Source organism: Crocodylus siamensis, chromosome 3, assembly GCF_052110815.1.
Source record: "Crocodylus siamensis isolate JL-2025a chromosome 3, ASM5211081v1, whole genome shotgun sequence".
Classification (NCBI taxonomy): Eukaryota; Metazoa; Chordata; order Crocodylia; family Crocodylidae; genus Crocodylus; species Crocodylus siamensis.
Window position 1 is genome coordinate 167283574 of NC_143397.1, and position 26229 is coordinate 167309802.

General features: G+C 42.6%; 1 protein-coding gene across 6 annotated transcripts in view; it reads right to left on the reverse strand.

The window, feature by feature from the left end:
• The window catches only part of ANKRD12 (ankyrin repeat domain 12), a 152707-nt gene that overhangs the window by 31945 nt on the left and 94533 nt on the right, over positions 1-26229 (reverse strand). For all 6 annotated transcript variants that reach the window (XR_016441383.1, XM_090039690.1, XM_090039688.1 and 3 more), the window contains exons 5-8: positions 25539-25739; positions 14482-14624; positions 12426-12573; positions 57-4750 (exon numbers count right to left, since the gene is read on the reverse strand). Coding sequence is in view for 5 of the 6 variants with exons in the window: in XM_090039690.1 (XP_089895816.1) it covers positions 57-4750; positions 12426-12573; positions 14482-14624; positions 25539-25739 (5186 nt within the window). In the remaining variant the exon portion in view is untranslated. The remainder of the gene's footprint in view (positions 1-56; positions 4751-12425; positions 12574-14481; positions 14625-25538; positions 25740-26229) is intronic.

Consider the following 26229-nt stretch of genomic DNA (forward strand, 5'->3'; position numbering starts at 1 on the left):
GCAAACTGAAAACATGCCATCCATTGTATTGTACACAGAAAGACCTTATTACTTACAGTTGGAATGCATATCTTGCTCAAGGGATTGCCATCCAGTAAGTATGATCCATTGAATGTCACATATTCATCATAATACTGAGGTGCCTGAGGGATAACACTACATAATAGTTTACGCTTTTCTTCTATCTTTTTCCTTATGTGTAAATATTCAAAATATGGATTTGCTCTCTCCGAACTATATGGCTGAATCTCTTCAAGTTTCAGGGAATCTACAACAGCTGCCAAAGATTGCTGTGTTTTCTCTTTAGCTTGAAGTAAAGAGGGATTCACTTGTACAGGCTGAGGTACACGTGACACTTTTCTTTTACGTGGATGGTGGACCTGAGCATCATCTTCCTCGGTTAATCTTATCCTTCCTTTCAGAGATGCAGACGATTCAGATTCTTTTTCTGATGTTTGTGGACAGCCAACAAGATTTTGCTTACTCTGGTTAGCAAGCATATTTGCTCTATTTCTAGTAATTCTTTGAGGAACTTCTTGCTGCTCTGCCTTATGATCGTCAGTTTCTTCTACTTCTAGCTTAACTGTTTCATTGTATTTATGCACATCTTCCTGTGCAGTGTGTTGTGCAGCATTTTCCGAATGAGATAAAGGGTACTGTGGTAGATCATCTGCCAAAATAATTTCTCCACTATCTACAGAGCAATTTTTTTTATTAGCAGATTCATTCATAATTCCTTTTGGTATGCCTGTATTTAATTCACATAGATCAATGTCAGTTCTATTATTAACCTCATGAGTTGAAACAAAATTTTCTTGTTGGACTTTTTCATTTCTGATTTCTTGAGATTCAGCTGTGCTACTATCCACTTCATCAGCTTGAGAATTCTTGTAAACAAGCTTATTGAAGGTATATGAATTTGCATTTAATTGTGAACCAGTATTTGTAGTAACATCCTTTTCAGACAATAACACACAGACAGTATTTGCTCTTTCAAAATTCTGTGAAACACTCCTTGTGGAGCTCTCAGGATATACATTAATATGTATATCAGCCTTTTTAAAATTTGAGGGGAATAAGGTATTTTCAGTCTCTTCTGTACCACTAGTGTCTGTATCCAAAGTAGAATTGGTTATCTGAATTATGTTTTGTTGCTGTTGCACAAATATTGGCTCTTGATTGCTAATACCTAGTAAAGATGTATTTTTGGATGGACACTCAGTATCTGGAGGTGGCTGGATATGCAAAGAGCTGGGAGACTGTGAAGGCAAAAATGATGCAGATTCCTGAAAACTGGAACTTCCCATCATTTCAGCATGTTGAGGTAAAAAGTCAGACAATTTCTGCTCTTTAACGGTCCTGTTTTCAGAATTATGCAATGCTGCAACACTATCTTGTTCTGACACCCTGTAACCCGAGCAGTTAAACTCATTGTTTAAAGAATTAAGTCTGTCAAAAGGCACATCCCATGGTTTAGGTTGCTGAGTCATACTACTCTGATTACACAGCTCTAAATGCACATGATTTTCTTCTGAAGGGCTCATCTGAGCAGTAGTTTTAATAATATTTATATCGGATGTAACATGCTTGTTGCAACCACTTCCAGATGGAGAAGATGCAAAACTGGAATGCAAATTAGATGTACTATTTGGAAAATCCCTTTCAGGTAAACTAGAAGGTATTTCATGTTTGGGGGAACTGCAAACATGACTTGGTGCTGCTAACAGAAGATTCTGATTATTTTCTTCAGACATTCTAGGCTGTTTTGTATGTTCAGGAATAACAGCAGGCATACTACACCTTCGTACTTCTACAACAGGTCTACAGTCACTTAAAACCAGTTTAACATCTTCAACAGAAGCTGATCTAATATAGGCTGGCGGAAGTCTATTTGCAAAAGGTGGCTTAATGCGGTCTGGCAACTCTGCAAGGCTATCAGCCTCCCTTTCAAGGAGGGCTGGTGATTTGGCACTAACCAAAAATGGTGATTGTGTAAAGGACATTTGGGAATCAGAACCTTCAAGCATGAAATCTGAATCATATTCAACTACAGGTCTTGGAGTAGTTACTATAGTATGGCATGAATCTTCTGAACTAGCAACTGAAATCATGGACACTGATCTGGAGCTTAGACCTGTCTTTTCACTTTCTGATTTAGGGGATCTGTTTAAGTTACTGTCTAAAACTAATGACAGCTTTCCAGTGTTTAAGTTCTTTGTGTCCACAGACTGTGATCTACCACTTGTAGCATCTTTCTGCTGCTTTTCTTTCATGTAAATGTCTGACAGCTCTGAGCTTTTGGAACGAATCAGCTCTTTGTTTTTTGAGTCAGTTACCGAATGTTTTGTTCTCTCCTTATCTTTTATCTTGTTAAGTTCTAAAGAGGACCGATTCCTTAATCTTTCCTTCTCCTTTTGTTTGATTTTTTCTTTATGCTTCCTATGCCACTGTTCAATTTCCAAATCTTTAAGGCTAAGCATTCTTTCAAAACTAGTTTGCATTAAATCATCATTTACTAATCGTTTTTCCTTAGGTCGAGTATCCTTTGGTGCAGGTGATGATTTAGGTTTAGGTTTCTCAGGTTCAAGTTTCAGTTTCAGTAAATTGTTTTGCTGAGTTTTATCTTTATGCTTGTCTCGTTCTTTGTATCGATCTATATCTTTATCTTTCTTATCTTTCTCTCTCCCATCTGGAGTTTTCAGCAATTCATCTTTTACTTTCTCTTTCAAGGACAGAAATTTTTCATGAATTACCTTACTACTTTCTGTAGTATTACATCTCCTTTCATCTTGTAAGTGCTTAGAGCTGGCTACAGCAAAGCCATCTTTATCTCTGGATTTTTCCTTTTTTTCAAGCTCTCTGTCTTTATTTTTACCTTTTTCTGGTTTACCGTATTCACCATCTTTTTCTGATTGCTTGACTCTTCTCTCTATGCAGTGTTTTTCTTTGCTTTCAATCTTTTCTTTATCATATTTTTTATCAAGTTTTTCTTTGCTTCTTTCTTTTTCATCAAGCTTTTTAACAGTACCAAAACTTTTTATCTTATCATTTTCTTTATGGCATTTGTCCACTTGCTGGGAATTTGGTTTTTCCTTTGCTTTTTCTATACATTCATTTAGTTCTATTCTCTCTTTTTCTGGCTTATAGTCATGTTTTATCTTTTTTTCTTTATCTACATTTTTTCTTTCTGTCTTCTCAGTGTCTTTTTCTTTAACCAAGGCTCGCTTTTCAACTTTCTCTTTATTTTCCTTAAAGTTTTTTTCCTGCTTTTCAGTATCCACTTCTTTTTCTACTAGATGTGTGCTAATTGGCTCATCTTTAAGACCTGTACTTAAGCAAAGCAGTTCTGTTTCTTTATCTGTGAACATGACTTCTCTTTCTTCTTTTATATCTTTGATTTTTTCTTCTTTAAATAATCTCTCATTTTCCTTTTTGTTTTTTTCTCTCTCTTTCTCCTCCTTTAAACTTCTCTCTTTCTGGAAGTGTCTCTCTTTTCCTAATTTATCTTCTTTTGCTGTAGTTTTTTCCAACTTGGATTTTCTGTCTGAGGACTGAGATTCATGTTCTGTGTTTAACAATATATCTTCAGTTTCATCACTTTTAAAAAAATTCTCTTTCCAAAATTCTCTATCAAATTCAATATTTCTTTGGAACTCTTTAGCATTATCTTTGTGCTTATGTTTCTCCTTTTCCCCCTCTTGTTCTTTTTTGTGTTTGTCCTTTTCTCTTTCTTTATGCTTCAGCTTATGCTTTTTAAGAGCTTTGCCTTCCTTATCAATTTTTTTCAGCATACAGTCTGAATTTTCAAATGTTGGACTATTATCTTCATCTTTAATTTTAGGACTAGATTTTTCTCCAAAATCTAACTGAAACTCTTTCTGATGATGTTTGCTTTTTTCTTTATGTTTGCAAGATTTTCCACTAGAACTTTCCATTAGGTATTCAGAATCTGTATTATGATCATACCGAACTAACTCGGACTGTAATGTTATTTCAGAACCTCCTGGTGATAAGCATGTTTTAGTGTTTTCTTGCTTTAGTGGTGTTGACTGCTTTTCACTTAATCCACAGGGATGCTTGGGAGATTTTCCAGCAGAGATATGAAACAAGTGTAATGAAGAATCTTCTTTTGGGCTGAAAGACTTTTTAAAAGTTTCCTCCTCTCTGGCTTTATCTAAAGAATCTAATCCAGGACTAGCTAGGTTTGTTACTCTAGCATTTTCTTTTTCTTGCTTTAGTTCTTGATTTTCTTTATTTTTACTCTGATTTTTTAATTTCCTTTTAACTTTCCCTTTTTGCTTGTGTTCACTTGAAACAATATATTCTTTTTTCATTCTTACATCAGAGTTCGACGTTTCTGAGATAGAACAAGGAGAGACAATCTTTTTGTCCTGAAGAATTTCTTCATCTGAACTTTCAGAACTTGAGTACAAAACTCTTGATGGCTTCTGTTTTTTACTTTTAAATTTTGGAAAAACACCTTTTTCTTGTTTTACAAATAAATTATTCTTTTCTACTTCAGACTCATCCTCTTTCCTTAGATCCTTTCTAAGAATATGTCTGTCATCAATCATTTTTTTAAGTTCATCTTCATCATCATCTTTAAACTCATATTCATCAAGAGCAGATGAAACTGGTGCCTTACTAGGGACCATCTGTTTGCTGTCATTGACTAGAGATTCTTTCTCTACTTCTGAATCAGCATTCCCCTCTACACTGGAAGGATTTACAGATGGAGCTTCTTCAGAATCTAGATTGAGAACACAAAAACAAACAAGCAAGGTTGAGAGACTGAAGAGAAAAAAAGCCTTCACATTTTAGTTAAGGACAAAATATTTCAGTTTACAGATAAATAACAGTATTATTAAAGGGCAAAACAAAACAGCACTTAAGACTTCACCATAATTATTTCAGTGCTGTCACACAATGTACTACTCTAGGCCAAGGTTTTTAAACTAGGTGTTTGCCATCACTGGTCTAGTTCAGTGCTGCTTTGTCTCCAGCATGCAGGCTTCATAAGGCCTGCAAGGGCCATGTCATTTAATGTCATTCACCCCAGAGGGCCAGAAATTTGGTGGTGGGAAGTAGTGGCAGAGTTAACTACCACTCCTCTGTTGTCAAATTTCTGGGCCCAGGGGGAGCCCTGTGGGCCACATGTGGCCCTGTGTGTTAAGATGGGCTGGTGTGGGTTGCTCTGCAACTGGATCATAGAATCATAGAAAATTAAGGTTGGAAGGGAATTCAGGAGTTCATCCAGTCCAACCCCCTGTTCAAAGCGGACCATCCCCAACTAGATCATTCTAGCCAGGGCTTTGTTGAGTCAGGCCTTAAAAACCTCCAAGGATGGAGATCCCACCACCTCTCTAGGTAACCCATTCCACTGCTTCACCACCCTCCTAGCGAGAAAATGTTTCCTAATATCCAACCTAAGCCTCCCTTCTGCAACTTGAGACCAGTGCTCCTTGTTCTATCATCTACCACCACTCAAAACAGTCTAACTGCATCCTCCTTGGAATTAACCTTCAGGTAGTTAAAGACTGCTATCAAATCGCACCTAATTGTGCAGGTTCAGGCCAATAACCTTTTTCACCAGCTGTTGAGATTTTTCTCAAAAAGCATCAATGGGAATAGGGAGCTTTTTTGAGAGAATTATCCACTGGAACTCTGAGAACCTATCTATCCCATCACTCATCATATCATGACTTGGCACAACCAGTCACTGCAGTATAAATGTACAGGCTAATAATTCAGAGGCTGCTGTTATTTGAAGGACTGAACTATGTGCAAATGTTTTAACTGCCCCTTATATTCATTTTTAGTGTATGTTAGATGTTAACTTATGAAAACCTGTAACTGAAAATCATAAAAAGTTTTTGACATTAGTTCTAAAAACCTGCGACGTTGATGCTCTCTATAAAGCCCAAGTTAAATTTCATTTCGCAACAGCCTACCTGGTGTGGAGAAGAGAATTTTAACATTCTATTCCTTTTATGCTGTAGGTTCATACTTTATATGCACATTAAAGAAATGACAAGTGCTTTTCCAGGAAGTTTATAATCTAAGTTAGAAATAATGCAGCAACAGAACACAAAAACTATGGCATGGAAGTAGAGACATGAGAGAACCATGTCAAAGGAATGCTTATTATATAAACATCTTGTCAGTTACTCTTATAGAAGTTAAATATATTACAATGTAGGAATGTCCACTGGTGTAACTAAGTCTTAAAACTAAGGTTCACACTTGATGTCTCAAAAGACCCCCAAAAAATTAAAGAAGCTAGTTTTGGATAAAATGGAGAAAGTAATTAATTAGAGGGATCTCAAATGGCTAAAACAGCTACAGCTGAAAGACTTCCTTAAGTCTTGCTGAAATAACTGCATTTAAACAAAAGCAATTAAAATAAACTGACAAAAATCCATAGTGGAAAAAATATCAGACTCTTTATGTGACTATTAACTAAAATACATAGCTAATTATATAATTTATCAAAACACTGCTTTAAATCATTTCTAATACATCGAAATGAAAGAGAAATGACTTAAAGCAGTTAGTGGCCACTTAAATGCAATGACTTAAAGCCACTATTATCTTGCCACCCAATTATATACTGCATTTTTTCACTCCTCTTCCTACAGGAGATACCCATGTCCATCTGGGAATGTTAATTTCTGGGAATATTAATCAAATACTCAATTCCAGTATACAGTATAACCTGGATTCTTTTCCATGGTTAGGTTCCTAATTCCTCTACAATTACAAGAGCTTGAAAACTGTCTGGAATTATATACAGCAAGAGCAGGTCTCCTGTGGATATATACCAATCAGCTGTTCACAGAAGCCTTTACTTCAAAGGGCACCGCTTCTCTAATCAGCTGTGCAGGACCACTGATGAACTCCAGCTGACTGGAGCTCACCTTCTATTAAAAGCCAAGTGAGACACTCTTTGTAAAGTAGCAGCTAAGTGTCTCATTCTTAATTCAATGACCCACTGCAAATTAAGCACGGTGCAAAACATTTGTATATGAAAAGTCCAGGTCTTGATTACTATCATTTTCCCTGAGACTTGGCAAGTATAATATAGTACTCTGGTAGCAAATTACTTTCAAAACCCATGAATCTCAGTAATGCATTGTGACAAGGAGCCAGATGCCCCTATCACTTCAAGTAAAGAGTGCAGGAGGCCACGCCTGCTATGTGAGGCTGCAGCAGAGGAGCACAGGCTGGTCATTAGGCAAAGGGGAAACCCAGGTGTGTGGCTGGGGGAGCCACATGACTGAAAGGAGTGGGGCTTAGAGGCATATAAGCCCAGGGCTGAAAGAACCAGTCTGGCAAGCACCCAATCACTCATGACTGCTGGGAGGTGAGAGCCCAAAGGGAGGTAGGGCTTACAGGGTGGCATAAACCCAGAGTGCGGGAGACTTTTTGTTAAAAGTGGTTATTTGTATTCGCGTTGTGTTTAAGTTGATACCAGAAGACCAGAATGTGGCTATGGGGGCAGCATGGAGGCCATAGGGGCACCTCAAAAGCACCCTGCATAGAGCCTTGTAGAGGTCTGGGACCATAGGAGGGATGGCTTGGCAGCAAGAGAACAGCCTTTCTTGAGTGAGGGTCCCAAGGGGCTGGGTGCTGTGCAATCAGCCTTGCTCAGGGGGCTGAGAAAAAAAGAGCAGCCTTGTCTGGGTCCAGGACTCCAGTGTGCCCCAGGGCCAGAGAAGTGTGAGACAAGGGCCAGGGCCTGAGAAGGGTGAGACCAGAGCCAGGGCCCAGAAGCAAAGGTCTGGGGCAGTGGACCTACGTTGAGGGGCGCACACCCAGAAAAAAAGGTTCCGAAGCCAGGAATGCTGAAACCCCCGCAAAGGTTTGAGGTCTTAGGGGACCAAGTATTGTCGTAAGGCTAAGGGGACCCTCCAAATTGTTCAATTACTGTCTGCAAAGCATGGGCATGACTACAGGGGAGGACGGAGGCCACAAATGCAGCCCAAAAGGTGTCTGGTGCCCCAAGACACTGCAGGGCCAAGTCTGCTACAGTTTAGTGCCCTAAGGGCAAACCTGAGGCTGACTGGTTGAGGACTTAGGTCTCACTTTGGGACCATGGGACAGCCTCCTTATACTATTTAAGATGCATCAAGGCATGGCAGGCTTGGTTAAAGAGGAAGGGTACTCTAAGGAGCCAGAGGGGGGTAGGAGTCACTAGGTCACCATAGGGCATCACAACCACCCTTTGGGCCAAGACCTTGTTACATACATTCAACATTTTACACCACCGTTTAATCCTCAAATGGTTCTTTCTAACTTAGAAAGTTACTTGTTCAGAGCTTGCACAAGGCATATTCTTGTCACCAGTGTGACTAAAGGCCACATTTCAAGCCTCTTGAAAGCACGGGGGCATTAGGTTTGCTCAATGTTATTAGGCATAGGGTCTTTTTTTTTTTTTAGCATGGACAAAAATATAGTTTCCTCTACCTTGCTAAGAGAAACAACCAAACCATTAAAAAAAATAAGCACGTGTAGCAGGGGTGTGCAAAATGCGGCCTGGGGGCTGGAAACAGCCCACCTGGCCATTCTGTTCAGCCCACAGGGCCCCTAAAAAATTTAGAAAATTAATATTAATCTGCCCTGAGCTGCCTGTCATGCAGCTCTCGACGGCTTGCCGAAACTCAGTAAGCGGCCCTCTGCCCAAAATAATTGCCTGTCCCTAAAGTGTAGATATACAACATGGACTAATTAATAGGGGTGCACAGATAGATTTTTTGGACCGATACCGATGGCTGTTTTTTAAAGAGTCATACTGGCTGATACTGATCCGATTCCAATATGCAGCTTCAAGACCAGCATCAGGCTGGTAAGTCTGGTATGGAGGAAGGAGTAGGGGGAAGGAAGGGGCATGGCGGGGGGCAGACTGAGGCCCCTGCAGTGAGCGAGTGAGTGAGGCAGGGCAGATGCTGCTCAGTCAGGGTGGGGCAGGGTAAAGCTGTGCTCAGGGCAGGTGGTGATGATTCTGGGAGAGGGACTATGGCGGGGGAGGGGGCTGCAGCCACCCCAAAATTTGCCATAGGTCCCTCCCTGCCCCCGTAACCTCACTCCCAGTGCCACTGCTGCCTGTCCCGAGCACATCCCGGCCCAACCCCCCCCGCTGGGAAGAGCATGGCGCTGCCCTGGCCCCAGCCCATATCAGCAGCCCACCCTGCCCTACACAGATCCAAGGACACATGCCCACCCATGCCCTCCCGGGGTGCACGCAGTAGTGGGAGCCGCCACCCCATCCCCTGTGCTGCCTGGGCAAGCCGCTTAGGGCTCTGTCCCGTGCCCCTCCCTGCCCTGGCTGAACATCACCTGCCCCAGCCCCACTCCCTCCCTCATTATGGAGGCCTTGATCTGCTCCACCCACAACAGGTTTACTAGCTGATGCTCCTCTCCAAGCTGCAGGGCTGAGCTCCTGGCTGCACGCATGCTGTGGCTGTGCGCATGCATGGGGTATTTATCAGCCACATTACTGGCCACATTAGGCAAAAAAAGCCGATTGCCTATACTCTCAATTTTCCTCATATTGGTACTGATCTGATACCGGACCAGTTTATTTCATAGACATTAGGGGCTGGAAGGGACCTCGTGAGATAGAGTTCAGCCCCCCTACTATAGGCAGGAAGTCAACTGGGATCAAGTGACCCCAGCAAGAAATACATCCACCTGTTTTCTGAAAGACTCCAGAGTAGGTGCTTGCACCACCTCTGGGGGGAGTTTGTTCCAGATCCTGGACACTCGCACCATAAAGAACTTTCTTCTTATGTCTAGTCTAAACTGGCCTTCCTGGAGTTTATGGCCATTAGACTTTGTTATCCCTTGGGGAGCTCTGGTGAACAGCTGTTCTCCCAGGTCCTGATGCATTCCTTTTATGTAATTGTGGGCTGCTACCAAGTCCCCCCTGAGCCTTCTCTTCTCCAGACTGAAGAGCCCCAAGTCCTCCCAAGCCTCTCGTACAGCCTTCCCTCTAGGCCTTGGATCATACAAGTGGCTCTCCTCTGGACTCTCTCAAGCTTCTCCACATCCTTTCTGAAGTGGGGGGCCCAATAACCGTACACAGTACTCCAGCTGTGGTCTCACCAAAGGCAAGTAAAGTGGGAGGATGACTTCCCTGGTTTTGCTTGAGATGCACTGGTGTATGCATGCCAGAGTCTGGCTTACTTTGCCAGCCACAGCATCACATTGGTGGCTCATATTCATCTTGTGGTCGACTGAAACCCCCTTAAGTCCTTTTCAGTCGCAGTGCTAGTGAGTGTAGCACTGCTGAGCCTGTAAGTATGTTGAGAGTTCTTCCTACTGAGGTGCAGCACCTTACACATCTCTATATTGAAGGCCATCAGGTTTAGGTCGGCCCACCTTGAGAGCATGTCCAAATTGGCCTGTATCCCCAGTCTGTCCTGAGGTGTGACCACCCTCCCCCATAATTTGGTATCATTCGCAAACTTGGCCAGTTCTCATCTGACTCTCAAATCCAGATTGTTAATGAAGATGTTAAAGAGTACCAGCCCAAGTACCGAGCCCTGAGGGACTTCACTGGTCACCTTGCACCATGCTGATTTGCTTCCGTCAAGCAGTACTCTTTGGGTCTGACCCCGTAGCCAGTTGCCTAGCCATTGGACTGGACCATATGATGATTAATGTCTCAGTTCCCCAGCTCAACCATAAGGACTTCATGGGGAACTAAGTCAAAGGCTTTCTTGACCTCTAGATACATGATGTCCACGTCATCTCCCTTGTCTAAGGCACATGTTACCTGTTCACAGAAGGAGATGAGTTTGGTTAGGCAAGACCTGCTAGTCACAACGCCATGTTGGCTGGCATTCAGATGGTTGCCTTCCATTAGTCTGGTGTTGAAGATTTTCTCCAGGATTTTTCCAGGGATGGATGTCAGCCTGATAGGTCTATAATTCCCCAGGTCATACTTCCTCCCTTTCTTGAAGATAGGGACCACGCTAGCTCTTTTCCAGTCATCTGGGACCTTGCCCAAGTTCCACGAATTTTAATATCTCTGCCAAGGGGGGATGCAATGATGTCTGCCAGCTCCTTCAAGACTCTCAGGTGCATTCTGTCTGGGCCCACAGACCTGTGAATGTCCATCTTCTTGAGGTGTTCCCTCACCTGATCCACAATGATTTGGGGCCTGTCACCTGTGTCTGGAATAGTTTGTGTCCTTCCTGACAGTGTGATCCTCCTGGGAGAGTGAAAAACTGATGCAAAAAAGGTCATTTAGGTGACTGGCCTTTTCTTGGGCATCAGATGTCAGTTGCCCCGTTGGATCTTGCAGGGGCCCAATGCTATCTTTTTGTTCTTTTTTGACTTCCCACACATCTGAAGGAGGACTTTTTGTTGTCCTTGATTCCCATAACTAGCCTGAGTTCAGTTTGTGCCTTGACTTTTCCTCAACCACTCTCTACAGGTGCGGGCAAGTACTGAGTAATCTTCTTTGGTGATGCTTCCTGTTGGTGTAGGCTTCTCTTCTGAGTTTAATGAGGTCCAACAGTTCCTTATTTAGCCAAGGGGGCTTCCGAGCCCATTGACTACATTTCTTGCAAGATGGAATGGCTTTCCCCTGTGCTTCTAGGATTATGTTTTTGAGGGATGACCATTCCTCATGTACTCCCTTTTCTAGGGGGGTATGCCCTCTGAATTGCCTGACTGACCAATTCTCTCAGTTTGCAAAAGTCAGACTTCCCAAAGTTAAGGACTTCTGTTTTGCTGAGGGGTTTGCCTGCTCTTCAGTGAACTAAGAAGGTGACCTCATGGTCACTGTCACCAAGCTTCCCCTCGATTCTCACATTGCTCACCCGGCCCTCCCCTTTGGCCAGGACCAGATCAAGCAATGACTCTCCCCTAGTTGGCCCACAGACCTCCTGTGTTAGGTAGAGGTCATCAATGCAAGTGAGAAAGCTACAGGACCTGTCAGATTTGGCCCTGCGCCAAAGGGATGTCAGGGAACTTGAAATGCCCCATGACAATCATGCATCAGAAGCGTGTGGCTTTGACCAATTCCCTATTGAATTCCCGATCTAGATCTTCCTCTTGGTGAGGAAGTCTATAATAGACTCCTACAACTATGTCACCCTCCCCATGTTCTTCTCATATTTTGACCCAGAGGGTCTCAAGACACCCTTCTTGGTTAGAAAACTCAATCTGCAGGGAGATGAACTGATCCTTGATGTAGCAATACCCCTACTGCTCCTCCCCACATGGTCTTTCCTATACAAGGTATAACCCTCTAAAGCCACCGACCAATCATACTGGTATTACTCGTATTGGTGCACCTCTAATAATTAATCTCAAATTGTGATGTCCAGCAATTATACAACAGAAAATAGGGTCTTAAAATAAAAAGGAGAAATCATTTGTTGCTAGAACTGTGCAATTAAAATCTACTCTCTAACCTGAGCAACTGTCTTCATCATCAGAAATAGGCACCTCCCTTTTTAATAGCATTTCCAACTCTTCTGTTTCAGCTACATCGACCGGTCTCTCTCCATGTTTGTTGGCTTGAAAAGGATTTCCACCATGTCGAAGCAGCAGCTTCACAATCTGCAATAATACATGACAATGTCATTTATATTTTGCAAGAGCTTCAAAATTACCCATCAGAAAATATATGCAGTAAATAGATTAATATTTGAATGCATTCTTCTATGCCTGTGTTCTTATATATTTTGACTTCTGTAATGCAGGCTGTAATTTGACTTGGGACACATGTATTGTCATGACTTAACAATGTGCTCCAACTTTTTATCTATGGAAGCCCAGGTTGCAGAACAAAACTTCAACAGGTGGGAATGCAACCCCAAAGCAGGCTATAACCCATAAGCTGGGGGGAACCCTCTTTCCCTTTCCAAAAAAACCCATATTATTAAAGTATCTGCATTTGTTTGAACACAGCAATAGGAAGAGAAAATAAATGGACTCTTCTTCCTTCCTGACCCTTTGCTTCAACCCCTCACTCACACAACCCAGATTCAACGTGCCCTACTTTTCTCCAGCTGTTCCACCTTCACAGCACTTATTGCTTAAAAACAAGTGACACTTCAAGCAACAGTAGTGTAACTAGCTTTCACAGCCACCCACATTTGAAATGAAAACATCCACAGTAAGCAAACAATCACAGCAATCACCACAAATCCTTGTATCTTCAACTAAACACCCCAAGTCACTTGTGTTTGTTTACATTTTTGCTGCAACTCCAAATTATGCAATTTATTGTTAGTCACAAGTTGAAAAGAAACTGTAAATGGGTTTGGGGTATGCTTCTTTTATGACCATTGTATTAAACAACATAGCATCCATCCAACCCATAACCAAAAAGTTTCCCACTTCTCCTTTCCAAGGCACTGTCTTCATTCAGTTCCATTATGAAAACCCACTTCTGCCATGATACCAATAAGGAATAAGACAACTGTTTATTTTATTTATTAATTCATTAGACATAGCCACCGCCTTCCTTCATTATTACTATGTGGCAACAACACCCTCACAATTTGCCTCTTTACATATGCAAAAGTACTCTCTCAGTTTGGTAACTTATTTAGAAAATAACTTCCTTGATGTAGGCAATATTTCTATTTTGCATCTTCCACAATACACCAGATACATTGTAGTACCTAAAATAATTTTCAAAGAGAAGAAATCAAAGACAGGAACAGCCAGTTTGAAGAAATCTAAAACAGAAATAAAACCACAAATAAAAAATGAAGAAGAAAACAAATGGCTATAAATGTACAGGATCACCTTCAGTTTTCTTCCTTAAGACCTGGTATCAAGCACCCCGTTTTATTTAATTATATTAATACAGATATAGAAGTATGAATTAAAATATTATATTATCTTGCATATGACACACCCAGAATTAGATACACACCTGGTTTCTGAAAGGCAGAATGAAAAAAAAAAGAATTCCTTGTAGCAAGTAAATAAGTAGCAGCAGCTAGAGAGCTGAGCCTGCTGATTTTTCTGCTCCCTATGGATCATGTGCTGAGTTACTTTCACTTTGGCCTGGCAAAAGCTTAAGGGGCAGAAGCTGCTGTCAACGAATTTTCTTGTTTATAATGCACACCCCAACTTCCAGCAGCTGGGGTTTTTTTTGGAGTGGGGGAGTGAGGGTTTATATTGTATGCAAAAAAACCCCATGGTATCCTGCAGAAGCTTCAACATAATTTGGAAATACTTTTCTCTTGAGAAACTGAGTAGAAAGTCTTGGGGGGCGGGATTTCCATTCTATAGCCTTTAGAAGCTTTCTAGTTTTTGAAACAAGCATTAAGATAAAAGACTGGACAAGTAGAGTTCTGTCAGTGGAACAAAGGGACTAAAGCCAGACAAAGGATGACCCAAGAAGAGCAGAACCAGGGTTATATAGACACTCTGGGATGTTCAGAATGGTGTTTTCTTGCTCAATTCAAAACTTTAATTTACAGATTATTATTATTATTATTATGTACTTACATTTCTATGTCCACTACTTGCAGAGTCATGAAGTGGAGTATCATCATCCAATCCTTGTGTGTTCACATCAGCCCCTGCTGTTATTAAGACTTTAGCAACATCATAATAACCAACATTGCAAGCTTCATGCAGTGGTGTCCAACCTGCAATAGTGAAAGTCACAAAATTCAATTACTAATGATATGCATTTCCTTGTAAGCAAGTGATAGCTCCTATAACAAAACTACAAACATTAAGACAATACAATTGCTAGCTATTCGTGATTTTGAAATGAACTCCCAGTTTCCAGTGGTGTTCAACATCTGGCCCATGAGGCACCTCACAGGACCAGAAATTCAAGCACAAAGCAGCAGTGATAGCATTAACTGCCACAGCTCAGCTCTGGAAGTGGTGGCAACTAACACTGCCCTTGTTCTTCTCCCACCCAGGTTCCAGACACACGGGGAGTTCTGTACTGAATGACATAGCTTTGGCATCGGTGCACAGGACAGCTCCCTGGCTGGATCCAATGTGAGGAGTCAGGCCAGTGTGCAGGGTCTGGCTTCCAAGGCCAGGCTGGTACACTGGATCATACCTGTGGACTGACCCTGCAGGCCAGCGCCACACAGTGTCTAGCCCCTGGATTGGCTCTCCTCCTCATCTGGCCCACAGGGCCAGAAGGTTGAGCAACAACTGCCCTAGGGTAATTCCTATGTTATACTGTGCTATATGTACATAATGTGATTCTACTGAACACCTTGGTTGGAGGATCAGAATGCTTTATGAATTTAAGTCTTATCAACACTCTGGACAAGCACGCACCCAATATTTATTTTGAGTAAATAGAAACCAAACACACACCAAAATTAAGTTTGTGGAAAGACTGAAAATCTGAAAATAAAAGCACCACATTAAACCCCCCCCCCCACATTCCTCTGCATTTTAAGAAAGATCCAGTAGTATAGTTTGTGGGGAGGGAGGATGGGGGCAACTGTGGTACCCGCCTCTGACAGCAGAAACAGCCCTGCTCTATCTGGCCATAAGAGCTGGCCTGGATCAGTCCTTCATGACCCAGCTGGAAAAGCCAAACATAGGGATACACATTGTACGTACTGTAGGGATACACCCTTCCCTCATCCCCCAATCCTGCTTTCCAGCACTTAGCACCTTTCGTCTTCACTCTCCTCCACCCACTGGGATGCACAGAGATTTTGTCCAGGGCACAAAAAACTCATCAGCTAAGCCCTTGGAAAGATCATTGTGTAGAGAAACAAAACAGTCCTTAGTTTGGAATTAAAACAAAACCTTGTATTAATTGCCAGTGCTATTTTAGAGTCACTGAACACGTAACAGAAGTAACAACTTCATATTGCTGAGTACAGCTCAGAATGGCATTTCTCTCGTATTCTTAAATAAGCTATTGACAAATAAAGCAAGTTATGGTATTTTCCCCAACAACACATCCCCAAATGAAACATGAGCCTTGTTCTTGGAAGGCAGAATATAAAAAAGGGCAAAGCAAATACTATCAGCAGCTCTGTGTTATGCCACTGGATGCTAAATGCAGATTAAACAAAATTATTTGTTTGGGATGCTTTACACAAAGACAATTCTATCATGAGCAGGAATTTGGAACTAGAGGACCCTGGTGGTCCCTTCCAGCCCTATTTTTTCTAAAGTTACAGTCAAACTTGAATAAAATTGCATACATGGGACTGACAAAAGCCTGACTTTAAGCCTATGACAATAACCAGAGTTATACACCAGGTGGCAGCACATGCTGAAGAAGTACTGAGCAAGCCAATAATACATGGTAACACCCATTTAATTTTTACCTGTATATATTTTTGCAAATAACGTATTATGAAAGAAAGGTTTCTCTTTGTTGCAACACATTTAATTTTTTCTTACCAGCATACATAACAGTATATCGTTGCACATACAATACTTCAAACAACAGTGAATTCTGTAATTCTTTGCTTGTTTAGTCAGCACTCTTGTACATGAACCAAAACAGTGAACATATCTATTCCTTCAGGAATGCTATTTATAAAGGCGTGGACAACCTGAAATGCGGATAGCAACTGGACACATGACATTGTTCCAGTAATAGGACCAGAAAGTTCACTATGCTGTTCTTCTCCCCCATCTTCATCATCATCACAACATCTGCTGACACTTCTAGTAATGTCTTTGACAATCATTTTTGTAAATGTCACAAACCCACTGTAAACTTGTATAAACTCTCCAGAAGTTACATTAGCATCAACAACTGCAGATCATTCCAAATCTGTAACCAATACTAACAGTACATTTCCATCATGACAGCAACTGGATGGGCTAATTACTGAGGTGTTAGCTGGCGGAAATGTGCCTCAAAGAAGCAATTAGTAGTGGTGACAGGAATGGCAACTTTCCAGGCTCCGTGCATAAACTGAATGGAAATTTTCTCATCAATCTCTTTCTTGTTTTACTCCACAGCATGTAGGTACGTAGGTCATAATGTATTTGTGTTCAGATATTACTGTTGTTTGGATATACTGAGGATAGATACCCTGGTCACATAGTTGAAGCATGCAGGTTGCATTTGAAGGAAGTAAAAACTAGCTCTTTAATTTTGGTGTAAGCTTAACAATCACCCAACAATGCTTTTAGTGTGCTGCGTTACAACTCACACTTCAAATATTTGCTCACCAATCCATGAGAGGCTCTTAGCCCTTTCAGAATGTTTTTTTTATTTTTTAATCATAAATGTTGAAATATTTTACCTGTCACAAACAGTGATCATTTTTCTGTGCCAGTTATACTGGTAAAAGAGCAACTGTCCAACAAGACTTGGCTTGTTTACCACTATAACTTTTTTCATTTTTAAAACAGAATGTTCCATCAAGAAGGAGTTTCAAAAAAGAATCCAGTTTCACCCACATGGAGTATCATCAGAAGTGTAACCATCCAGTTATTAGTAACCTTGAAACCCACTATTCCACAGCACAATAACCAACACTGGCAGCTTCTCCTGTGACAACTTTAAATGGAATATTATGTTTCTTGAATTGCTCAAGGAAGTCATTATAAAATTCCAATCCAAAAATCTTTAGCAAGTGTCTGCCATTTCTGACAACCAAGACCTATTTACTGGAAGATGATATGAATGGACTTAAACCACTTCAGCAGTATCTTCGCCAACTCCATGCAGGTGTAGGCTTCTCAATTATTTACAGCTCATTGCAGACACTAAACAGTAATATTCTTTTATCTGCAGTCTTCTGATGACCATATTTCAAACTGTTGATATACCTATTCCTAATTTCTCAGCACTCTCTCTCTGCTTATAGTTGTGGACCACTGTCAGATCAGCCATTTCTGTGCACAAATCTAAACTGTTATGTATGTTTTCCCACCATCTTAGCTAATGAGTAGGGATCTATCCAACACAAGGCGGCCAGCTGATTTTTGCAGGGAGATTGCGGGGGCCAGCCACCATTTTCATGGGCTGATCACACTGCCCGCCCATGCTTCCAATTGGCTAAAGGGCCCTGGTGGCCCCACTCTTCGCTGCCAATTGGTGAAGAGGGGCAGGGCTGCATGACAGGCAGCCCCCTCAGCCCAACAGCAGCAAGAGGTGAAGGTACCAGCCATCTTGGGGTCCTCTTTGTGCTAGCAGCCCCCACACCCTTTCCACCCCAGCAGGCTGCACAGCAGGGCTGCAGTGCCATGAAGACTGCTGGCTCCCTCTGTGGGGGGGCAGCATTATATTTTAGTAAGTTTTTTCTTCCCCCTGTGGATTTCAACAGCATTGCCTGATTTTGCAGGCAATGCTAGGTTTTGTGATTTCTGCAAAATCCACAAAAATCATGATTTCAGTACGCCCATGCTAATAACCATATGGAGCAGTTCCTCAAGGAATCAATTTCTAAGCACTTAAAGGAGAAGAGGTGATTAAGAACAGTCACCATAGATTCACTAAGGGAAGTCATACCTGACTCTGTGGATGTGGGGACAGCAGCAGATATGATGTACTTTGATTTTAGCAAGGCTTCTGATATGGTCTCCCACAATGTTCTCACAAGTAAGCTAAGGAAGTATAGGTCATATGAATGGACTGTAAGGTGGACAGAAACCTGGCTGGGTGGTTCGGCTCAAAGGGCAGTAGTCAATGGCTTGATGTCTAGTTGGCAGCCAGTATGAAGTGGAGTGCCCCAGGGATTGGTTTTGGAGCCAGTTTTGTTCAATCTTTTCATCAATGACTTGGAAGATGGTGTAGAGTGCACCCTCAGCAAGTATGCAGATGACACCAAGCTGGAGGGAGCAGTAGATATACTGGAGGGTAGGACTAGGATTCAGAGAGACCTTGACAAATTGGAGGACCGGACCAAAAGAAATAAGGAGAAATGCAAAGTCCTTCACTTAGGATGGAAAAATCCCATGTATTGGCACAGGATGAAGACCGACTGGATAAGCAGCAGCTCTGCAGAAAAGGACATGGGGTTTACAGTGTACAATTGACTGATGGGTGATCATTTGTGAATGTGTAAGATGGTCTTCCAAGGATCTTAGTAATGAGTCCACAGGTGTCTCCATCTCCCAATTCTAGATCCACATCTTGTTGCAGTGAGGACAGGTGTTTCCAGGAGGGACTGGCACTGTGTTGCTGTGCTGGATGCTTTGATGCTCTTTTCGCCTGTTCCTCTTTTCCTCTTCTGCCTGTCAACAAGGTGTTTCAAACTGTTGAGGTCCCTCCCAAACAGCGTTCCTCCATTTTGGTCGGTCCTGAGCAAGAGTCTCCCAAGTATTGATATTGCTGTTATCTCTCTTAATGTTTGCCTTCAGGGTGTCTTTGAAATGCTTTCTTTGCCCTCCACTACTTCACTGACCTTTCAGCTATGAGAAAAAGATTCTCTTTGGAAGGTGGGAGTCAGGCATGTGAACAATGTGACCTATCCAGGGAAGTTGGTTTTGGATGATCATGGCCTCAATGCTGTTAGAATTTGCTTTGGCCAAGATGCTAATGTTTGTGCGTCTATCCTCCCAGCTAATCCAAAGGATCTTGAGAAGGCACCATTGGTGGTACTTTTCCAAGCTCTTGAGATTTCTTCTGGTGGTAAACTGAGGTCTTCTCCGATTGCTTTTTGCGGAAAGCTGTTGATCTTATCTTCATTAACAGTGGAGCCACAATTCAAAAGGTCCTGTAAATGTTCTTTCCAGCAAGCATGATGGATTCACTATCTTTCAGGAGTGTTGTTCCATCATAGATTCATAGATGTAAGGTCAGAAGGGACCTAAGTAGATCTTTAAGTCTGATCCCCTGCCCTGGGCAGGAGAGAATACTGGGCTCATATGACCCCAGATAGGTAACTGTCAAGCCTCCTCTTAAAAGACCCCCAAGGTAGGAGCCAGCACCACTTCCCCTGGAGGCTGGTTCCAGATGCTAGCTGCTCTGTGAAATAGTGTCTTTCTAATGTCCAGCCTGAACCTACTGTCAAACAACTTATGGCCGTTATTCCTTGTTACTCCAGGAGCTGCTCGGGTAAACAGGATCTGTCCCATTCCCTGCTGCTCCTGGTAAGTTTATAGATGGCCATCAGGTCACCTCTCAGCCTTCTCTTGTGAAGGCTGAACAAGTTCATGTCCCATAGCCTCTCCTCATAGGGTCTGCCCTGCTGTCCCTGGATCATGCCAGTGGCCCTCCTCTGGACCTTCTCAATGCTGGCCACATCTCTCCTAAAGTGTGGGGCCCAGAACTGGACACAGTACTCCAACTGTGACCTGACGAGTGTTGCACAGAGGGGGAGGATCACCTCCTTGGCCCTGCTTGTGATGCATCTGTGGATGCATGACAAGGTGCAGCTGGCCTTACTGACTGCATCCTCACATTGGTGGCCCATGTTCATTTTGGAATTGATAATGACGCCAAGATCTCTTTCTGCCACGGTGCTTTTGAGGAGGGAGTTCCCCAGCCTATAGGTATGCTGCTGGTTCTTACTGCCCAAGTGCAGTACCCTGCACTTGTCAGTATTGAATTCCATCCTATTCTCATTTGTCCACCCCCGTAACTTGTCCAGGTCCAGCTGTATCCTGTCCCTCACTTCTAGCATGCCCACCTTGCCCAAATCTTGGTGTCGTCAGCAAATTTGAACACAGTGCTTTTCACCCCTCATCCAAGGCACTAATAAAGAGATTGAATAGTGCAGGACCAAGGACAGAGCCCTGGGGGACTCCACTGCCCACATCCCCCCAGGTCGAATATGACCCATCTACCACCACTCTCAGCCAATCTGCAACCCATCTGACTGTGTAGACATCAATACCACAGTCGCCTAGCTTTTTAATGAGAATGGGGTGGGAGACGGTGTCAAAGGCCTTCCTGAAGTCCAGAAAGACTACATCCACTGCAACACCAATGTCCAATGATTTTGTGACCTGATCATAGAAGATAATATCAGGGTGGTCTGACAGAACCTGCCCCTATTGAATCCATCCTGGTTGCCCCTGAACATTGTCCCCACTGCTGGTTCTTCCCAGATGTGCTCCTGGATAATCTTCTCAAAGAGTTTCCCCAGGATCGAAGTAAGACTAATGGGCCTATAGTTGCCCGGGTCCTCCCTTTTTTGAAAGCAAGCAAAGCATCCTTTGGTCTTAGAGGATTAAGGCCTTGAGTGCTAGGGCCATAGACAGCTTTGGTAGCACTGAAGAAGCCATAAGTGTCGTGGATGTCAGCAAAATGTTGGATTTCTTCTGATTTCTGAATCCACCACTCATTCTTTAGTTCTCCTCTGCACCTGATTTTGCTCATTGGTGTGCATTTTTTATGATGGCAGACTTGATGTCTTTCTGCCAGGCACAGAAAGCTTTCCATTCCCTGTCCATGAATTTCACTGTCATTTTTATGAAACCAGTCTTGATGTTTCCTGGTCTTGTATCCTATGGTATTGTCACAGGATGAGAGAACAGCCGTCTTAAGTCCTGTCCAGTGCTCCTCAACTCTTTCTGAGTGCTCTGTTAGTAGCGGCTCATTCAGGAGTTGCTGGAATTCTCTCTGCCTGAATGGGTCCTTCAAGCACCCAATGTTTAACTTGCACTTGACCTGCTTCCTTTGCATTTTTCATTTAGGAACAGTTCTGATGGACATGCAGGAATGGATGAGGCAGTGGTCAGTCCAACAGTGATCAGCACTAGTCATGAGTCTCGTAATCAAACATCCTGGTGACTGCAAGTCCGAACAATCACATAGTCAATCAAATGCCAGTGTCTCAATCTAGGGTGTTTCCAGGACATCTGGAACTTGTTCCTTTGATGGAACAGGATATCTGTGATGACACGCCCATGTTCTGTCCACTTTGGCAGGAGAAGGACCCCGTTAACATTTGAATTTCCAATGCCTTCTCTTTTCCAATAATATCACTGCAAAGTTTTGAGGATCTTTCCCACTCTGGCATTAAAATCTCCAAGAAGGATGATTGTGAAAGAGACTTACTGGATGAAGCTTGGAGTCAGCAGGACACTGCACAAGACGATGAGCATGGTGCAAGTGAAACCACAGCAGGCAGAGCCGCCACGGGCGAAGATCAAAGGGAAAATAAAACAGACAAGCCGGGAGGAGCTGGGAACGGCTCCCACATCAGCCTGGGCACATTTTATACGAGCATGCCGGGGCCCATTGGCTGGCCAGATGCCCAGGGCCAGGATAAAAGACCTGGTGGAAGACCAGCAAAGAGGACCGGAAGTAGAGTCCCCAGTTGGCCTGGAGGGGCTGGGGCACCCAAGCAGTCCAAGCAAGGGGACCTGGTGGGTACCCCAGGAGGGGGTTCCTCTGAGAACACAGGGCCAGAGGATTTACCTACAAGGTCAGTGTGGGCAGAGGAAGTCTACAGTGAAGACTGGAACCCGGAAGGACTCAGCAGCACCAGGATCCAGACGCAGCTGATGGGAGGCAGATATCAAACACAGGGAAGAGGTGACGCGCCAGGGGACAGAATGGTTCCAAGGACGGATGTCGCATAAGCAGAGAAAAGGGGGCCATAGGAGAGGCTTGGAGTACAAACATCACTACTAGCCTGTGGCCGTAAGATCCCAAGAGCCCGAGTGCCGAGAAGGTTCTGGACATCAACCTTGATGACACAGGTGACAACATTGTGGTTGGCGTTAGGTGGGGTGTAGGGGAGGCAGAGCCCCATAAAGGAAGAACAGCGGGAACAACCAAGGTAAGGTACGAGGAGAGGCAGGACCAAACATTGTCCTCCCGATCCAAAAAGAATTATCATCAAAGATGTGGCAGGCGAGTCTCCTGGGGGAACCGACCCCAAAGTCACTCAGTAACCAAACTGTTCATCCCAAAGAGCCACAGTGAGGTTAAAAAAGAATCCACACATGCAACGTCCAGGGGAGAGACACAGAGGGTTACAATGATTTTATCTTCCCTTGGAATATCTTAGGGGATGGTATCTAGCTGTGAGTAAAAGTTCTCCTTCATGATCTCACCAGCATCGAGTCAGGGCATATGCACTCACAGTTGTCGCCTATTGGTTTTTGGTGAGTTTCAGATGGAAAGTCATGAGTCACAGTGAACAATAAGCTGAATATGAGCCAACAGTGTACCCTCATTGCGAAGAAAGCTAATTGCCTACTGGGCTGCATTAGTAGGAACACTGTCAGTAGAATAAGGGAAGTAATTCTTTCCCTCTATTCAGCACTGGTAAGGCCACATCTGGAGTTACTGTATCCAATTTGGGCTCTCCCTACTACAGAAAGGATGTGGACAAGTTGGAGGAAGACCAGTGGAGGGCAACAAAAATAATTTGAGGGCTAGGACATGTGAATTCTGAGGAGAGGCTGAGGGAACTGGGCTTTTTAGTCTGCAGAAGAGAAGACGGAGGGGGAAGTTGATACCAGCCTTCAACTACCTGAAGGGAGGTTCCAAAGAGGATAGAGCTATATTATTCTCAGTGATGGCAGATGACAGAACAAGGAACAATGGTCTCAAGTTGCTGCAACAGAAGTTTAGATTAGATATTAGGAAAAACTATCTTACTAGGAGGGTAGTTAAGCACTGGAACAGGTTACGAAGAGAGGTTGTGGACTCTTCATCCTTGCAGGTATTTTAGACCTGGCTAGACAGAGCCTTGGCTGGGATGATCCAGTTGGGGATTGTTTAGTGACGAGGCAGCTGGACTAGTGACCTCTTGAGGTCTCTTCCATTCCAATTTTCATGATTCTATGATCACAGGACCACTGAGACCAGCAGTACTTCAATCATCTGCTAATTGACTTGATCATGGGGTCAGAGGCTCAATGAATTGACATTAACAGGTAAAAATTTAACCAGCAGAGATCACTGAAGTAGCTGGTATTAAGCAGCCTGTGATAATGTCCAGAATAACAACAGATAAAATATTATATGCAAGAAAGTCAGCTGCTGCTGCTGAAAGCTGTGCTAACAGGCAGCATATTATAAAAAGAAGTAATATCATCTGGGTTTGACAGTTCATGATGCCTTGCCTTTAAAACTTGAAAACAGGTTGCTGGTATGTTAACTCTTACTACGCTAATCAAAGTGGACTCAACTGCTTTCTTGTATTCCACCATCTATATGTAACTATTATCTTTATCTTATATTTCAGATTTTAAGTTGTATAGGATAAGAACAACATTTTTGTTCCAAATTTACACAGTACCTAGTCAAAAGGAGCTTAGCCTTGAATAGTAACATCTACAATACTAATATAATATAATTCAACATTAAAACTGCTCTGACAAATATCATTATGCTTTCTTCCACTTTGCCTCATATCTAGAGGACAGCCTGAAATGAACTACAAGGATACTCCTCTCTTCTCCAAATACCTTTCCATAACCCACTTCTATAACTGCAAAAATAGCAAGAGTTTAATGGCTAATACTAAGGCAAGCGGCTCAAGAATTGATGAGGAAATTCTTTTTTTAGCATAATTATAAATCTAAAATTACAAATAAAAATATGTACTTTTAAAATATCAAATGTGTGCATAGAGAGAGAAAGAATGTACACAAGACACAGAGCCAGAAAGAAAAAAAGGAGTATTACAGAAAACGGTGCGAGTTGCTTATGTATCTTAGTATCCCTCTTCACTGTGGGCAGAGATACGATTTCAGCATACGCTGGCACACGTGGGCTAGCCTTAACATAACTAGGCTTGATAACAATCACACTGAAGAGGTGATGGCATGGGCTTTGGTGTGGGCTGGCTGCCCAGTAAGGATTCAGTAGGCGTGTACAGCCTGCACTGAAACCTGTGGCCCTAAATCAGTGTTATCATTACCAAAACAGGCTTGATTAATCCTAGCTCATGTGCACTTGCACGCTCTGCAATCTCACCTCCAACTACAATACAGACATAATTTATTATTATGAAGTTATTCAAGTATACTGTATGCCTTTAGTTTTGCACAGCACCTAACACAGAAAGCCCCAGGTGTAACTGGGGCCTCTGAAGGATCTTATTAAAGTGCTTTAAAACACCCCTTTCCCTTCCACCATATCCACTAATCATCCCTTGTTACCACCACAGTCATTAATACAATTTAAGAAACTTGTGACCGTTGTAATTTTTAGAGCTGCACCGACATATTTTGGGGGCCAATACCAATAGACAATTTTTAAGGAGGCATACTGGCCAATACCAATCAGATTTCCAATAAAGCTGAGTGCAGCTGGTAAGTCTGTTGTGGTGGAAGGGGAGGGGGGGAGGAAGGGACGTGGGGGAGCAGATCAATGTTCCCCATGGTGAAGGAGGGAGTGGGGCTGGGGCTGAGGTAGGCACTGCCCTACCGGGGATCTGCAGCCGGGGCTGCACCAAATCAAGCATTAAAAAAACCGCCATATCAAGCAGATTCCCGATACAATAAACTTTCTTTATATCGAAGATGGTCCAATATTGCACTGAGGTATTTGTGCATCTCTAGTAATTTTAGATTCAGAATGAAATTAAACTGAAATACGGAACTAAGTTAAATCTCTAGAAAAGAGTCAGGACTAACACTGAATTTTTACAATTGAAGAGTAAAATCCTATTTTGAAAGAACTGAACACATAACAAACTTACCTGCAAAATCTTTTACATTTACATTTGCTCCTAGACTGATTAACTCTTTAACTTGTTTAACATCCCCACGAATAGCGGCCATGTGTAAAGGGGTTTCCCCTCGTTCATTTCTCTTATTAACTTTGTCTTTTTGTCTTGATGAGGAACTTGGTGTTTTCTTTTGTGTTGGAGTTGTCTGCAAAGAATGGTTTAGTGTGGCATCTACAAAACAAGTATCAAAATAGTCAGTGTAAGTGACTAATAATTTTTACTTTGCATTCATTTTCTTATCATACAAGTTTCAGCATTATTAGTTGTATTATTGAACAGACTATGTAGTTTAAATTTCAAATGCATGTACAAACTTGCCACAAGCTTGCAAGTGCATTTCATGACACCATCAGACTGAGTGAATTTAATGTCTATTACTGTAGTATCGTATCTTTCTGAAACATGGGTCAGCCACCTACACAGTCTGTGGGCCACATCCAGCCCACATAAAGATTTCATCTGGCCTGCTAAGCCAGAAGAGCAGTAGGAATTGGCAGCACAAGGACTCAGCGGCAGCTTGCAGACTTGCAGCAGGGGAAGAGGCATTAACAGCGGACCTGCAACTGGCAGCCTGCCTTTGGATAGAGCTATGTTAATTTGGGTCACTGTTGTTAAAAGGTTGTCAGTCCCTGTTCTAGAGCAACTTACGTTCCCATCTTAT